Below are 16587 nucleotides of genomic sequence, written 5' to 3'. Positions count from 1 at the left end.
ATTATCGCTTGAGGATCGAACCTCGCTCTCTTTGGTCAGCCTGCAATTTTTCTGCTGCAGAATTTTCATCTTGAACTGTTTATCTCCCCTTAGGAAACATATATAAGCGTTTCTTCGTAATGCTGCCGTGTAGGTGATGCAACTGTCACATCTTCAACAACTTTTTTCAATTTGAACACATATAACGGCCGGAGTACTCCGGGGCCTCGGTTAGGTCGCTCAGCTGGAACGAGCATTGCACAGTTTAGACCTACTCGTTTTACTCGCTGCGCTGCATAAAGCAATACAAATAACAAAAGAAAAGGCACGGATGTAAGAAAAAAACAGGTCCTCGTGTATTGCCCAAATGACGTTACTTAACCTCGTAGCTGCGAGCTACCCTTTTATAACACAACAGGGCAACCGATAACGAAATCTAGGGAGTCGCCCTATTTATATAATTTCAACGAATAGCAAACGATGCGTCCTTTTCCTATTTGCGCTCCGCACCAGTGCTATCAACAAGCACAAGAATGTTTATCACTGGGTTTTGCAAGTGTTGTACAAATGCGGCAAGCACAGTCGAACAACTACCGGGTCGCAGCCTAGTCCAGTCGAAACAATTCGGCGAGAAGTGCCTCGAACATATATGTGATCGCCGTCTTTTGGCTTCCAGACTTCCCGTCAAACAGCCTGCCCCAACGTGCTTCGAACATTTGGCTTCTTAAGAAACCGGTTAGGAAAAAGAATGACCGTCAGATGTGAAATTAGAGACAGGTTGCGAGCTGTCAGCATGCGTTCCGGCCACGGTGTAAGAAAAATAATTTAGGTGTGGACACTCCGCCCGCCGCGAAGGAGAGCGCGTCCAGATAATGTTCGCCTTTAATACATGCGCCGGCCGCAGTTTCGTGGGGGGCGCCTGCGACATGGGGGCTTAAGAAACCTATTGCGACGAGGCGAACGCGCGTTTTTCTTTATTTTTTTTCACCTCATTGCATTTTTTAACCGTGCACGCTAGCAACTAGAGCAAGGAACGTATACCGTGTTTCTCGCGACACCGTGCACCCGACGCACATAGCGTCCCTAACAGCGTTGCCTACGTAAAAGCGCGGCGTCTTGCTTAGAGCGCGTGAGCAGTCTTTCTGCTCGCTGACTTCTCACGTGCGCAACGCCGTTACGGACGCTACGCACGCAGCTCGTCTTCTATAGTACATGCGCCGGCCGCGGTTGCGTGAAAGGCGCTGCGACATGGGGGCCGAGAGGAGGAAAGAGGCGAACATTATGTGGACGCGCCGTCGGGCGGAGTGTCCACACCTAAATTATTTTTCTTACACCGTGGTTCCGGCATACAGAGAAGCTTTCATCAAGCTCGAAATGTTCTGCTTACAACTGAAACTTCACCCCAGAGTACCTTTTCGCTCGATTTATGTAGCCGTACGCAACGCACGATGTACCCAACAACGCCCGGACGCCACCGCACCAGAGAACATCTGGAACATCTATGCGGCCGCTGCAGCATGCGTTGCGGAAGGCGCGCCTTCTGCCTATGGCAATATGGCGGCGCGCGGCTTCAGCTGAGGGGCGTCTCCTCCACTTACAGTACCTCCACTCCAGCAAATTTTATTTAAACCTCCTTTCAGGTGACCCCCCTACTCCCCTACTTCCCCTACGTAACCGTTGCAGCCGGTACAAGTTATGATGACGTCGTAGCCGCCATTTCTGTTTTGACGAGCTTCCCGACGAATCGCTCCTCGCCAGCGGGTCAAACCTGAAGTGATTCGCCAGGTCGAAAATTTCTTTCCATCCCCGCCGCAAGAAAATCGTCGCCATCAGACGAGGATGAGCCCGACGACGACAGACCACGCGGAAATGCGTCACGTGACCGAGCGTTTCACTCGCTAAGCGGTGATAGTTGCACCCGGCGGCTTGTCGTTTTTGGAAATCTGTCAAACCGAAACAGAGGCTGTGTCGGTAATAAGGAGCTTGTAATTAATTATCTGTCGCGCCCTGCAGCAAACGATGTGCCGTGTTATGACTAACAGGCCCCCAGCAACACATTGCAGCAAAAAAATGCGGGGCGAAAATTTTTGTGTCAGGACTCCTTCAAATCGCAACCCATCACCATGGGTGACTTCGGTACGCCCCAAGGAGCTGTTCTTTTCCCGCTCCTCTTCAATATTGCCCTCATGCGCCTCCCGGAGGCCCTAAATCAAATTCCGGAAGTACGCCACGCCATCTATGCTGATGACGTCACGATTTGGAGCGTCTGGGCCAGATAGAAGAATACACTGTCCTTCCAACAGCGATACGCGAGAGAAGCTCGTCAGGTTGTCAGGTGCATAGAGTTTGTCTGGTGCGAACGGTCCACAGACGAAACTCTATGGCCACAGAACACTTATACTACCATTTGGCTCTATGGTCCACAGCATGGTCCACAGCATTGGTGTGGTCCACAAAATAAAGCTGTCCTTTATTTTGTAGTCTGGTCCACAGAATAAAGCTGGAGTTTATCCTGTGGTCTGGACTAGAGTTACTGTATATAGAAAGGTAGCATATACAGTAACTCTAGTCTGGACCACAGAATAGGCACTGCGCACTTGAAACCTTAAAACCAAGTTGAAACCGTTGAAACTTCCCGTGCCGCTGCAGCCGCTCCAGCTGGGTTCTTCATTCATTATCTCTATGAGTGCATTTCTGCACTATTGCGCTCGACAGTCAACTGGTTCGCTCTTCAATAATTGTTCACTGTACCTTTACTAGCCGCTGTAGCACATAGGGACGGTGGAATGGCTGCTTCAATCGGTGAGGAAAGAACACACTGCTGTGGATCGCTTTACGGAACTATTCTTTCGTCCATTTTTAGAGCCACTGTTCTTACCTTCGAGAAACCAAGACAGAAACCACACGGAGACCTCTGAGGTGGCTTGCATTTTCTGCGACATCTCGTTTCTTGTCGACAAGGGATTCCAAAGTTTGTTGTCACACCTGCTGAAAGAGCACAAGCTTGTCATCAGTAATTTTACCGGTGTTGCTGATCCTCCAAGGTAAGACGACTAACCAAGTCATGTATGTGCTTATAGTGGCTCCTTTTTTAGATATTTTGCGTACTGGAAGGAGCGGTTTCGGGGGGTGACCGATGTCGCAGACGTATGCGTGACGATGAAGACCAACAGTGGCGAGAATGATGTCGGTGAGCGTAGTACTTCAGCGTTAAACATTTTTAAGATGCCTTTATGGTTTATGGACTCGTGGGTCTACAGGAACGAGCGAAACTTTCTTATTGCTGTCTGACAAACTGCCTGAAGACGACGCCATTCGCAGGAAACTGCGCAAGTCAAAGCTGGTGCGTTAGTATGTTTTATAGTAAAGAGTGCTCGTAATTGCTTGATAAATACATTGCTAATTTTTCCCACGTTTAGGATGATGTGCTTGCTAGTCAAGAACTTGAAAGATCTGACACATCCTTCAAAAGGACGTGCTTGTTTTGCAAGCACGTTTTCACTGAAAACAGGTACGATTATTATTACCACCACCTGGTGCGCCTACACCACGATTAATACTTGTAATCATCAGCATTTTCATTGCAGGGCCACGCTTCTCAATCACATGGCTCGTGACCACAACTTTAGTGTCGGAAGACCTGATAATTTAGGTATAATGTTCATTTCGGCTTGCTGCGGTGAAAAAGGCACGGTCATGTAGACATGGCGTGGGATTGCGTGGTGTCTGTCCATGCCTATAAATAGTTTTGCATTTTAATAAATTGTACTTTTTTTTCTAGTGTATGTTGAAGAGCTTCTTGAAGTCTTGGAGGACAAGCTAAGCAAGTGCGTGAAACTTTACAACCATATTCACAGTGTCATTCAGTATGAATTTTGTGTTAGCAATACTGTCATATTTTGTTTTCTCAAAGCATGCAGTGTTTGTACTGTGAGAAGATGTTCAAAGACTGGCAGACATTGAAAGAGCACATGCGAAAAAAGCAGCACAAGAAGATAAATCCTCGGAACAGAGCCTATGACAAATACTATATCATCAATTATACTGTGAGTAGTACTGTGTGTTTTACGTAGCTTGACTTCGGTTGAGTAGCTGCTTAGAGCATATGCAGAAACCAAGAGCAGCCTTGTGGGAGCTGCTGCCATTCCTTTAAATATTGTAACTTCGTCACGCCGTCTAACTTGCTGTCTTCGGTTGCGTTTCCCATCCCTTGACACATATTCCTTTTCTCCAAGGGACCACAGGTCCTTTGCCCTATATATTGGTGGTCAGCCGAAGTCCATTCCTTTTGTTTAATGCCAAGTGAATTATCGGGTACCCCTTTTTGTTCTTTGACCCATTTTACTGTCATTTGGTCTCTGAATGTTGCCCCAGTGATTTTCTGTTCGATTGCACATTGTATAGTCCTTAACATGTGCAGCTCTTAGGCGCCCGTTTCTGCGTTGAGCGGCATCGGCGTAACTGGCAGAGCGAACGAGGACGAAAGAGAGCGAACGCGGAGTGCAATGGAGGATAAAAGACTGCGATTGCGAGGAGAGCATGAGGAGGAAGGAACGACAGTGGCGAGGCGGCAAGTTTCGCGGCGCCACAGTAGTGCGCACCGTTGTGCGCGGTTGCCGATAACGTCATGACTAAGGTATGCGGCAAGGGCGTCAACCGATACCATATATGGAAAATAAAGCGCTGCATGAACGGAGGCCTGTCTGCGGCGGCTGTTGCGGAACACGTCCACGCGCTGCCTTCCGCAGTCTGCCAGTTAGCGAGGCAGTCGCACCTCAACTTATCACAAAGTCAAAACACCCCAACAGCTGCGCTCAGAATTCGTATTAGGCAGTATCGTAAGCATCGGGGATTTTTTCTTTAGTTTCTTTGTTATCCTCAGAGCTTCAGCTCCATATGTTTGGCAAGGGCTGACTTCTGGCCTTGTTGGTACGACATATCTGAAGTGTTTAGCGCAGGATTATGAAGACGGGCCAAGAAGGGAGAACACGCCTGTGTACGTGTTCTCCCTTATTGTCCCATCTTCACAATCCTGCGCTAAACACTTCCCATATGTTTGCTCTGGGTCTCCCATGTTCGAATTCATTAATGTACAATTCAACCACCATGTCATTGTCAAAAGCTAGCTAGTAGGCAGCAGTTGTTGTAAGAGTGCGAACTACAGCAAGTTGTGTTATGCTAGCTGAGACTTCAGAAGTTCTGATGCCTGAACTGCATTCTGCTGGTAGACCAAGCAGGTGGGTGAAAGGGTAAAATAATAAGAAACTACATATGATGTTTGCATAAACACAGTGAGTCCACTCCTGCGCCAAATCGGATTTATAGCGCCATCCTGATAATATTGATGGAAATCGTACCAAACTGCGCCAGAGTCTCGGGTTGTCGTCACAGATCGCCAACACTTGTGGTGTCGGTATGACATCACGTGACGTGATGGTGTCATCACATGACATCGTAGCTTGGTCAGAGGTGGGCCGATCACGGAGGCGTTGTAAAACCAGGTGAGGTGCCTCTATCCTGGAGGCAGTGGAAAACCACGTTAGGTATAGAAAGCTTTCAGAGGGTGGTGGCACATGATCAATACAATATACTGAGAAGAAAAAAGATGGCCATCGCCTTTCAGTCGTCTTAGGTGAGTGGACCCTGTGAGTTTTTCCATTGATTAAACAGCGCTTCCCGACTACAATGCCATGCACATTGTCGACGAAGCTTCTGTTGTGCAAGTTGTCTCGACGGCAAAATGCGCTGTCCGCAAAGGCTCATGACGTCTAAGCCAATCAGTAGTGGGAAAGTATGGCGGCGATTCATCGGCAGACGTCGTCTGTTCGGGAAATGCTACTGATAGCTAGTTTCAAGCGTTGCACAGCGCGTAATGAAGCAATGTTCATTAATAACTACACGCGTGCCGCCAGAATGCCTGTCATTTCTGTTTCTGGATGTCGCGGAATGAAATCTGGGAACGCTAGCAATAGATACCATACGAAACACTACAGAATTTTCCGTGCTTCGAGTCCATAGAAGAGCACGTGAATGGTGGGAACGCGTCGACAGTCTTCCTCAAATATGCTTTATCCGTTGATCTCCATCGAGAACAGCTTTCTCGTAATTCATTCCACCAGCCCATCCGGGTTTGTAATTGCCCTTGTGGTCAATACCCCTAAAAGGCCCGGCCCTTTCGAGCTCGTGAGTACTAGGGTACCAATTCTAATGGTTTGCTTGTTTTTTAAAAAATGTCATCTCATTAATGAAAGCATGCCTCCAGGCGATAGCAGCCGCAATTCGGTTTTAATATGCGCAGCTGTCGGTAGCGTACCTGTCACTGACGGCCCTGGCGCAACCCTGGCGTCAGAAGGCCCACTGTGAAGCGTCTGCGCCATGTTAGATGTCCTCGTTTTCCAGGGTCAGTAGTTAACGGTTAAAAAAAAAGCCACAGTATTGCCGCAAGAGCGAAGCTATGAATGCGATGGCAACAATTTGTAATGTCACACGCAGAATGGCGAGCTGCGTGCTGATCAAGCACAAAACACACACGAAAAGAACACACACAGGGCGAATGGGAACTACCAACTGTCACAGCTCGACACTTGCTCAAACACAAAGCAGGACGCATGAAAAGAACTCACAGGTATACACACGACGAGCGCGAACTAACAACCAGTGCCCTAAATCGCGGGGTGGGGGGAAGGTCGGGGGGTTCTGACCCCCCTGGTGTTTAGGCTGGGGGGGACACCCCTTGCAAGGGTCCCCCCTTGATATGTATCCTTCAAATGTCGTATTCTTGAGAGTTAAGGATAGCGTACTCTCCGTTAAATCAGCTCTGTAATCTGAAGCCCATCACTGCAAAGTACAAGCTTTCTGAAATGCTACGGGTTACTTATGACGTGCTGCAAATGTTTCTCATACTGGCTTTTGAAATGCAAAGTTAAAAGAATCCCTTATCATCTACCGTTACTTATATAGACGATTGTTGGAAGCCATTTGCAATGAAGTGTAAGTGCAATTGCTTGATTATGATTGTGTTATCTTAAAGGGATAGACAACCATTCAGAACACGAATTGAGATAATGCCACTAATGGAAAGATTGTCTATTGTGTTGTCTAAAATGCACCCTGTTTTTCTCGTTAAACGCGGATTTATATTTTTATTTCTTCACTCAAAATGACTTGTGGTGCCTCTCGTGGCAAAAAAAAGTGAAGATGCACTTGTGGCGATCAGGTGACCTTTTACTGGTGTACGCTATTAATTCTCTCTATATTAGCGTTCAAATGCAACACACTTTTTATTATAATCTCTTCTAACTTAAAACGGTCAGATGTGCCTTCGTTTGTCTTAGTTTGTACTGAGCAGAACAGTGGCGCCACCTTTGCTTGATGTATGATCTGTTGCTCATGAGTGGCAGCATGAGAGAGAATAAAATGTTTATTTCATGTTCTGTGAAAAGATCAATGAGTGGGATCCTTGAGCATTTTTAGCTGAGGGCCTAGCGGCAGGGGGAGGTTACTCCGTATACCTCCCATAGGACGCCTTAATTCATGACGTCAGCGCTGGCAGCGCCAAACCTCCCTCCAGTTACTATCCTGGCGGCTGGGATTCAGAGACTCAAACGGCAGAATGGCGGCGCACACGGTATGCGTCGTCATGGCAACACTAACACCAGCCGCGCCTCCTCTCCTAGCTTCCTCGTGCGCGCCGGGTTTTTTCTTTTTGTTTTGTTTGTGTGCGCGGGCTCCCTCTCCCTTTCTTTTATGACCCCCTCGTCCGCGTGCTGCGACGTGCAGCGCGCCGGGTGCTTTTTTTTTTTTTTCCTGCATCCGCTGCGCGTACTGCGCCGCGCATTCGTTGCTCGTTTGAATGTGCGCAATTTGCAATCAGGCATTCTGCAAACACTGCAGTCGTGCAGCATGTGCCAGAACGCAAAAGAATGAATTGCACTTGCAACACAAAATATCTTTGGTCTTGTTTTATTGTCCTCGTTTCCGAAAATCAACATTTTCATCAAATGTGGTGCGATACAGGCTCAGGAGATTAACAGAAGTTATCAACAGGAGATTAACATACACGTGTTCATGATCACTAAACAACACGAAAGTGCTCGGCAAAGTTAAGAACTTAAAGAACAGTGGAATAAAACACAGAACATAACACTAGGGCACATATTCAAAAAAACAATTTTTATACTGACAAAAGTGCAGAACAGCTTCTGATATATGCACACGATATTGCACAAAATTATCATAACAAAATTGAACATTCCTGGAATGCAAAAACAATGAAAGCAGTTGAAATACCTAAAAATAGAATAATAATGTAAATATAATTTTAAAGATGTCAAAATGAGCTCCACATATAACACAACTAATATTGGCCGCACTTTATTGACTACATTTCCAAAAACGTTGATTTTCATAAAACTAGTGATGATAAATGTGGAGAAAATGAATGGATGATATCAGAGGATTCATGGCATCTCTTCTTGAAATGCGCCGATTCTGCAATTCCTCGGCTTTTCTCTGGGCGCACCGATCAGCTGTGAGACGTTCCGGAATACTTTAAAAACGCTTCCACCCTGAAGAAAAGGGACAAGTTCCAATCAGATAAATAGCTCCGTCCATTCATGCAAAAGTGAATTCGTTTGTTCGTCACAGAGCAGCACAAGTTTTCATACATCTACCTAATGTCTCACAAACGCGGTTACATGCGATGGTGAGTAATTAAACGGAGACAAATGCAAAGCACACACTCAAGCACGCAGTTCTGTGAGAGTTGTAAACCTGTAACTATAGTACGTCGCATGGGCTTCATGTCCGCTACTTGTTCGTATAACGATTTAAACGCAGCATCGTGCCCTTTTCAAATCAGTCATTTTTGAAAACATTCACTGTAGCCCCACTGCAGAGAACAGCTACTCGGTATGGACGTGAATTCAAATTGACACAATGAAAACCGCTACTCAAAGGGCACGCTCACCTGTCGTTCTTTTGGGGGCCGGCACATATATTCCGGGACTTGTTCTGGAAGTATTTGAGCAACAAAGCACTATGCACGAACAGCGCGAGTCGTAAAACATCGCGTCGCACAAGCACACAGCGAGCGAGCACCATGAAACGGACGAGCGACGACGGCTAACACATGCCTTACCAACGCCAGACACGAAACTTTCTACGGATTTCAAAGTCGGCGGCGCCAGCAAGGCGGCGGAAAGCACGCCGCCCGCAGGAAAGGGAGTTGATCCCACCAGAGAGGGGGTTGAAGAGAGTTGGGAGGAAAGAGACGGAACGCAGATTTTAACCTTGATCCCAGTCAATGGATGGCGCCTCAATTTGCCATACCGGTCATGTGGGTTTCTTTCACTAGCCTGCTAGCGGCAGCTGCCGGCGATTTGTAGAAGCATGAAGAGCGCCTTGCGGCCTCCGCGATTAGCCCCGGCAACGCGCTGCCGAAGCTAATTGTGGAGGCCAGGAGCGTCTGGCCCGTGAGGCGTTAAAGGGTCCTCACGTGACGACGAGCATTCGGAAAACTTTTTCTATCTGTTTTTTATATTAAAAAACGGTTGAAAATGTCAATATGAAGGAGGTTCTAGGTGTGTGCGAATATTCTAAAATTTTGAATAACGATTCGAATAGTGTTTTATTTGGTTCGATCTTCGAATGAAATAGTATATATTCGAAATACCGAATATTTTTTTAATAATCAGCAACGCTGAAAACGCCGAAGCGTTGGAACAGCGAGGGATCATTTTTACTAGTTTTAACAATTGAATTACCAAGAAGCCCCAGCTTTCAAGGCACTATCGAGCCGGGTCACCAGTGAACTATCATCATCATGAGATTGGTCATGGGGTGGTTAGGACTGTTGGAATTCCGGCTGCATTCGTATCAGAAGTGGAAGTTTCGTAAGCGTTTACATGACTAATAACAGATGCAAGTGTTATGTTCATGTAAATTTTCTTGCAGATGCAGTATTCAACAATGATATTTACTTGCCTTTGGTGCTAAGGCCCATGATTGGAAAATTGGTTTATCCGTTTCATTGAATATTAAGCTGCATGTGTGGTGTTCGGTTCAACGTTGCTTAATTCTCATGCCTCAGTTTTGTTTAAATAGCCAGTAAACGACCCCGAGGTCCAAAAATTGTAATGAAGAAAAATATGCGCACTTTTGCTATGTGAACATGCTGCTGCAAGAATTTGCGAGTACTGCTATAATAAGGAAGGTACAGGGTTTAGAACATCCGTTTCAGCTGGTTTCAAATTTTTGCGCGGCCAAAGGGAGGGGAAGGCGTAGCCCGTCATTGTGACTCTGCCCACTTCGGCAACATGACACGACGTCGGCAATTGACGTCATTGGCGAGCTCGATCAGTCGCAATGCACTGTAATATTCAGAATCGCAATGCAGCGCTGTAATATTTGGAAAATGTGATCGCCGCAGCCTACTGTACAAATTGGCGAGCTTGTTTGGGGGGTGTAAAAAAAAAGTAGGAGCCTGTTTACTGTCCCTTTAAAGGCTGTTGACAAAGTGCCACCTTGAATATTGTAGTCATTGCTGTTTTTTAATATATAGTTGCAAAATATCCCGAATGCTCTAGTCGCTCATGCATACGAGCTTACCTCACTCAGCTTACATAATTGTATTAGTTTTTGTCGGTTAAAAGTAATCTTAGTGTTCCGTTTTTAAAGTGTCTGAATATTTGTTGCAAATAAAATGTTATGTAATTCTAACGCTGCTTCGAAAATGGTTATTCGAAAACTATTCCAATAGTATTCGATTGGTATTCATATTCAATTCGGTGTCATCACTATTCGATTCATATTCGATTCGGTTCTAAAATTCACTATTTGCACGCCCCTATGGTTAACCACAGTTTCACTCACTCCTGTGAAAGGAGAACCTTGAGCATAAGGTGAGGAGGGCTATTGGCATCGCTATCACTTCACAGTGTTGGAGCGATAGCATACACTTTAGGACGGGAACAAAGAGCACCGGCCACGGGATGTTCCCATGTCCAGCGCTCTTTGTTCCCGTCTTAATCATGTACCGACCAGCCCGGTTTAGTGCACTCCTGCAGTACACTTTAGAGGCTTCTCAGATAGAAAAATACTGGTTATAAAGTAACCATGCACTTTTAGGGTCAACTGCTGCAGCTACAAATACTTTTTAGTTGCACCATAAAAAACGGGATCGAGAAAAATCGGTTGTCAGTCCCTTTAAGAAAATCACCAGTCAATAAAAATGCTTTACAAGAACGATTCCAGGGGTAAATCGTGGGAGGCCATTTCTAACAGCTAGGAGCTGAAGTTAAAAAAAACAGTACCTTTGCGCGTTATCACAAGAAAGTGATAGCAATTTTATTTCGTGGTTTAATCCAAATGACAAAGTTGTAATTATGATATAGCCTACCTACGAGTTACGCTTAAAAACCAACTTCGCCATGCAACATACGCTTGTACCATTTGGGGTTACCACCTTTTACAAAAAAAAAAAAAAAAAACACCGGCCCTTCGACGGGGGAAGGGGAGGGGGGTTAACAGGAGATTAAAATAATCTTGAACAATAGACGCCATGTCAGTTCTTTGGCATGCAGTGCCATTTAACGTAACATTGCTTTCATTGAGCCAAATAAACCCAATGCACAAACCAAAGCATCACACTCAGCTAACCAACTAGCCTAATTTCTGACATAAAAGTACCCGTGATTGGAATGACCCTTCGCTTATACTCTGAATGTGCTGCACTGAAAAGGAACCACAATGCTTCGTCCATAAAAAAGCTCTTCTTTGCGTCTGAATCCAACAGGCCAGTGGCATTATAGACACAAAGGAACGTTAGAATGTGCATATGCCAGAAAAATGTCGGATATTCATGTACCACACACGCGCAATAATATGCTCGCTAGACTTGAAGGGATCCCAGAAAGTGGTTGACTAATAGCGTAAGAATTTTGGTGATTGACGATAAATATGTACCGTCGTAGTTGTTGAACTGACGCTTATAAAACACCCAAAAAATAAATAATCGCGATATTATGACAAAAAAAAAAGGCCAATGGTGGCCGGTGCGGACCGGCAACCGGCCTGCCATCCGAAATACCGGCCTGGCCGGTCTAAAACTGGACAGGTGGCAACCCTAGTACTATTGGCTGCTCATGGATGGATGGATGAAAGAACTTTAAGGTCCAATAGGTCGTGCTAGTTTCCTAGCTCAAAGCGGGCCGCTCCTACATTGGGACCGAAAGACGCTGCTTCGCGGGCCCGTTGGACTGCCCATAATTGTCCCTCTAATGTCGCACTGCGCAGAGCTGCGTCGCACCGCTCTTCAGTGTTTTCCTTGTCGCTATTGGCTGCTCATGCTCACTTTTCTTTTTAACTTTACTTGAAAGCATTATTTTAATTTTTATATAATTAAAATTAAAGCATATTTATAAAAACAAAATAGCCGACATTGCTAGATGTGTGTCCCTCCTTGTGATTTTAGATGCGAAGCAGCTTTTGCTCGGGGCTGTGTCCGTCCCTTGGCGACCGTCCGCTTTCTACCACCTAGCATAGCCATCTGTAAGATACTGAGCGCGCGCTCGCGCCAAGGAGAAGTCTTCTTCCTCTTGTTCTTCGACCGCCTTAATGATGATACGTGCAGAGCGTTTTAGGGGCCCGGGCTGCCATATGCTGTCCTAGCTTGGCGTAACGCAGGCAAAACCATGTGTGCTGGCAAGTGCTAGCGCGTTCGGGCCTGTGTAAGGGGCTGGGTAAGACGCTGTGGCCTCTCCCTCTTACACTCTCTCAGCAATTATGTGATGGTGTTGGGGAACGAGATTCTGCAGATGCACGATGAACCAACGCGTTGTATCCTAGTCAGAACGCGCTGGCACGCGCTAGCACGTTCGGGCCTGTGTGGGGGACTGGGTAAGACGCTGTGGCCTCTCCCCCTTACTCTCTCAGCAATCACGTGATGGTGTTGGGGAACGAGATTGTGCAGACATGCGATGAACCCGTGTGTTGTGCTCGAACAAGAGTTCGGCACGAGTAACAGCAACAGCAACTACAGTGAATTCATGGTGTGTTTCACTTGCAAGGACGCGTTAACATCGGGCAAGGTGCCCGTGATGAACGGAACTTTAGGTTGACCCATGCGCTGCTTCGCATCCCCACATGGTTCCCTTTAGTGGGAGACTGTGCAATTTTTTTCTAGATTTATGCCACTGCTAACAACTGATGTAGTTGTTACTTCAACTAGCCCCTACTTTGGCTCTTCTAGCTAGCAGCTCACTCATTTCGCAAACGCGGCCGCTGCAGCGAGCAAAGTGTCCTTCGTGCCGTCTGTAGCTTCAACGCAAACTTTACGGTGAAAGCGTAAGGTGTACAAATCTCCCCCCTCAAGAAATAAGCGTGCGAGCCCGGCCGACCATGCCCTGTTTATCAAAGTACAAGTTGGAGGCGCACATCCCAACTTTGACGAACCACTAGAGAGCTTTAGAATTGGGGATCCAAGGAGCTAGGAGACCCAAGAACTTTGTGAGCCTCCAGGGCGCATGCGCAGAACCCAATCCAGACTTGGGTTCTTGCACTCGCAATGTTCCAAGACCCAAAAAATTGAAGTCGCCAGCGAGACTGCGCAAACGTAGTGTGGGCAACAATGCGGCATGACCCGCGTCTCACATATTTTAATTTTGCCACGTGTGGTGTTTCGTGCGTTTGACCCAACGCCGCCTGCAAGTTTCCAGTGCTGCTGGTCCATTGAACACGAGCAGCCTAACCAACGCAGCTACTAGCAGGGCGATGGTCTTTAAAGCGTGCCCTTCGCACTATCTTGTGGGTGTTAATGAACATACTGAAGCACCTGCGATATCTGGGTACCGCCAGCGGTAACTGGTGTATAAATAGCTCGCTGTTAGTATGCTGGAGGATGTATACTGCATGGCAAAATTGCCTAACGCAGTGCACAACGGAGTGTTGTGCCAGAACACCTGCATTTTGTTGGGACTCTGACTGCACTTCGGCAACAACGAGGAGAGGATCAACACCTGCATGCTGCTCGTACCAGTTTGTCCACGATTGGGGAAAGGATCAACACCTGCGTGCTGCTCGTACCAGTTTGTCCACGATCGGGGAGAGTGTTGTGTAGGGCAGGAGCGCGGCGTAACCCGCGGCGGGCCGACGGAGAGGCCGAACGACGGGAGGGCGCGTGTAGTGACGACGCATAGACCAAGCTTTGGCGAGACTGACGGGAGACTGCTCTCCCACATTTAAAGCAGGTGGTTTTAAGGAGGGGGAGGAAGGGCTATTGATCAGCGAGGCACGGGTCACATGACCGACTGGTGTATAAATAGCTCGCCGGAAGTATGCTGGAGGGTGTATACTGCATGGCAAAATTGTCTAACGCAGCGCACAACGGAGTGTTGTGCCAGAACACCTGCATTTTGTTGGGACTCCGACTGCACTTCGGCAACAACGAGGAGAGGATCAACACATGTGTGCTGCTCGTACAAGTTTGTCCACGATTGGGGAGAGGATCAACACCTGTGTGCTGCACGTGCCAGTTTGTCCACGATCGAGGAAAGGATCAACACCTGCGTGCTGCTCGTGCCACTTTGTCCACGATCGGGGAGGGAGAGGACCAACACATGCGTGCGGCCCGTACCAGTTTGACCACGATCGGGGAGAGGATCAACACCTGCGTGCTGCTCGTACCAGTTTGTCAACGATCGGGGAGAGAATCAACACCTGTGTGCTGCTCGTACCAGTTTGTCCACGATCGGGGAGAGGATCAACACCTGCGTGCTGCTCGTGCCACTTTGTCCACGATCGGGGAGGGAGAGGACCAACACATGCATGCGGCCCGTACCAGTTTGTCCACGATCGGGGAGAGGATCACCTGCGTGCTGCTCGTACCAGTTTGTCCACGATTGGGGAGAGGATCAACACCTGCGTGCTGCTCGTACTTGTTTGTCATCGATCGCACAATGGACCGGTACCTGATTTGAGGTCGTGCCGGTCCGTTGTTTGAAGAGTCGTCCCAGCCGACTTGGTCGTGCTGGCAGGCCTGTTCACTGAGATCAGAACTATGTAAATATTGTAAATAAAGTATTTTCGTCCATCATCTTGTCATCATGACGGCTCCGGGCACGATACCCACTTGTGGTCCCAACGGCTATGCTACCGGAGTCGCAACAGCAGTGACAGCGGTGGGATACCGCGGCCCGTATCCTCAGCTGTGCACTAGTAACTCGACCCCAGTCGCAACAGGAGCGAAGGTAGCAGGCTCAAATCCCCGGTCGCGCGCTTCTGAAAACATTTCTTCTGATTTACTTTTATTTGTGGCTTTTATATATATTGTGGAGATAGGTTTGCGAGACGCTTACCCTAAGAGGCGACCGGCAAGGGACGCGACGTTCTCCACTGCCGCAGCGAACAAGGGCGCTACGGCCGGGTTCGTCGACTCTCCGGCGCGGCGCAGAAAATGCACTCGAGGCAGGATGTCAAGAAACACGGGTTTATTAACCCAAGATGCAGCACAGTACGACAGTCACGGGCTTGCGGGCCGTAAAGGGAACTCCGCAAGACCGATCGAGTACGCTTGCCGGCAGCGCTACGACCATCACACAAAGGGCAGCAGTCGAGCGCACTGATGAGAAGCCACCTGCCAGAGCAGCGTGTCAACCTCTCGTGCCGGCCTGAGTGCATACGACGCGGGCAAGCCCGCGCCAGAGAGAAGCGAGCTCATGGGGGAAGGGGTTGTCACTGGCGGCCAATGAGGACACACGTTGCGCAGTGATGTAAGCTAGCTTGGTGGCGTGAGCATTGTTCAGGCATGTTCGGACTCGTGGCTCGTGTGGGGAAGACCAACACATGGCTCGCACCAAGCAAAAAGGCCTGGCCGCGTAGCCACGGTAGTCATGTCGTCAATTAACGGCGGTTCCCAGCGCTCGAGCCGTGCGGGGCCAGCACACGCGCTAGCTGGGGAACGAGGCGCCAAAGGGGAGGTCGAGCTCGATTCCCACATTCCCCCCTCCTAAAGACTGCGGCCAGCCTGTGAAAGAGGCTGTCCAAGGCCAAGTGGCAAGGTCAGCTCAGCCGCAAGGAGGCTGGCCAACGGGGCAAAGTCCAACAGGGGGGGTGTCGACTTCCCGAAGGTACAAGTCCATAAGTGGGCCATGGTCACACAAAACGTCCCACCAAAAGTTCCACCACTAGGGAGAGCCCACTGCCAGGAGAAGGTCCGCAGCCCAGGAGGAACGGGGCAAGACTGCACAAGGGCGGGCAGCCAGCCCGCTTGAAGTTCGCTGGTCTGGAGAGGTTGACAGCCGCACACGTACGAGGCATGGTTGCCAGTTGCGTGCGGCAGCCAACCGCCGAAAGTCGCTGGTATGGGGGCCACACAGGAACGGCAGACCAGAACAGCAGGCAGCCAGGAACGGAAGCCGGAGTGACCACGCTCGGGCCTGGGCCACAGCTTGAGCGGGCGGACCAGCCGCCGAGACGGCTGTCGAGGCTGCCAGGTGGGTTAATCAGGGTGTAGGTGGCTGCAGGGCAGAAGGCAGGAACCAGGCCACAGCTGTGAGGACCAGGGAACAGCAGGCCAGCTGGTCAGCAACAGGCTGGCGGCACGGTAGAGCC

At 48.4% G+C, this 16587-nt stretch overlaps 1 protein-coding gene across 4 annotated transcripts in view; it reads left to right on the top strand.

The window, feature by feature from the left end:
• Positions 1-2548: 2548 nt before the first annotated feature.
• Positions 2549-16587, top strand: part of LOC119397022 (zinc finger protein 277) — a 118134-nt gene continuing 104095 nt past the window's right edge. For all 4 annotated transcript variants that reach the window (XM_037664442.2, XM_037664444.2, XM_037664446.2 and 1 more), the window contains exons 1-8: positions 2549-2781; positions 2843-3023; positions 3075-3169; positions 3240-3322; positions 3399-3490; positions 3567-3631; positions 3761-3806; positions 3893-4025. In XM_037664442.2, the coding sequence (XP_037520370.1) occupies positions 2766-2781; positions 2843-3023; positions 3075-3169; positions 3240-3322; positions 3399-3490; positions 3567-3631; positions 3761-3806; positions 3893-4025 (711 nt within the window). In that variant the 5' untranslated portion in view covers positions 2549-2765. The remainder of the gene's footprint in view (positions 2782-2842; positions 3024-3074; positions 3170-3239; positions 3323-3398; positions 3491-3566; positions 3632-3760; positions 3807-3892; positions 4026-16587) is intronic.

The sequence above is a fragment of the Rhipicephalus sanguineus genome, chromosome 6, assembly GCF_013339695.2.
Source record: "Rhipicephalus sanguineus isolate Rsan-2018 chromosome 6, BIME_Rsan_1.4, whole genome shotgun sequence".
Classification (NCBI taxonomy): domain Eukaryota; kingdom Metazoa; phylum Arthropoda; class Arachnida; order Ixodida; family Ixodidae; genus Rhipicephalus; species Rhipicephalus sanguineus.
Note: the sequence above shows the minus strand (reverse complement) of the source record. Positions and strands in the feature narration are given on the sequence as shown.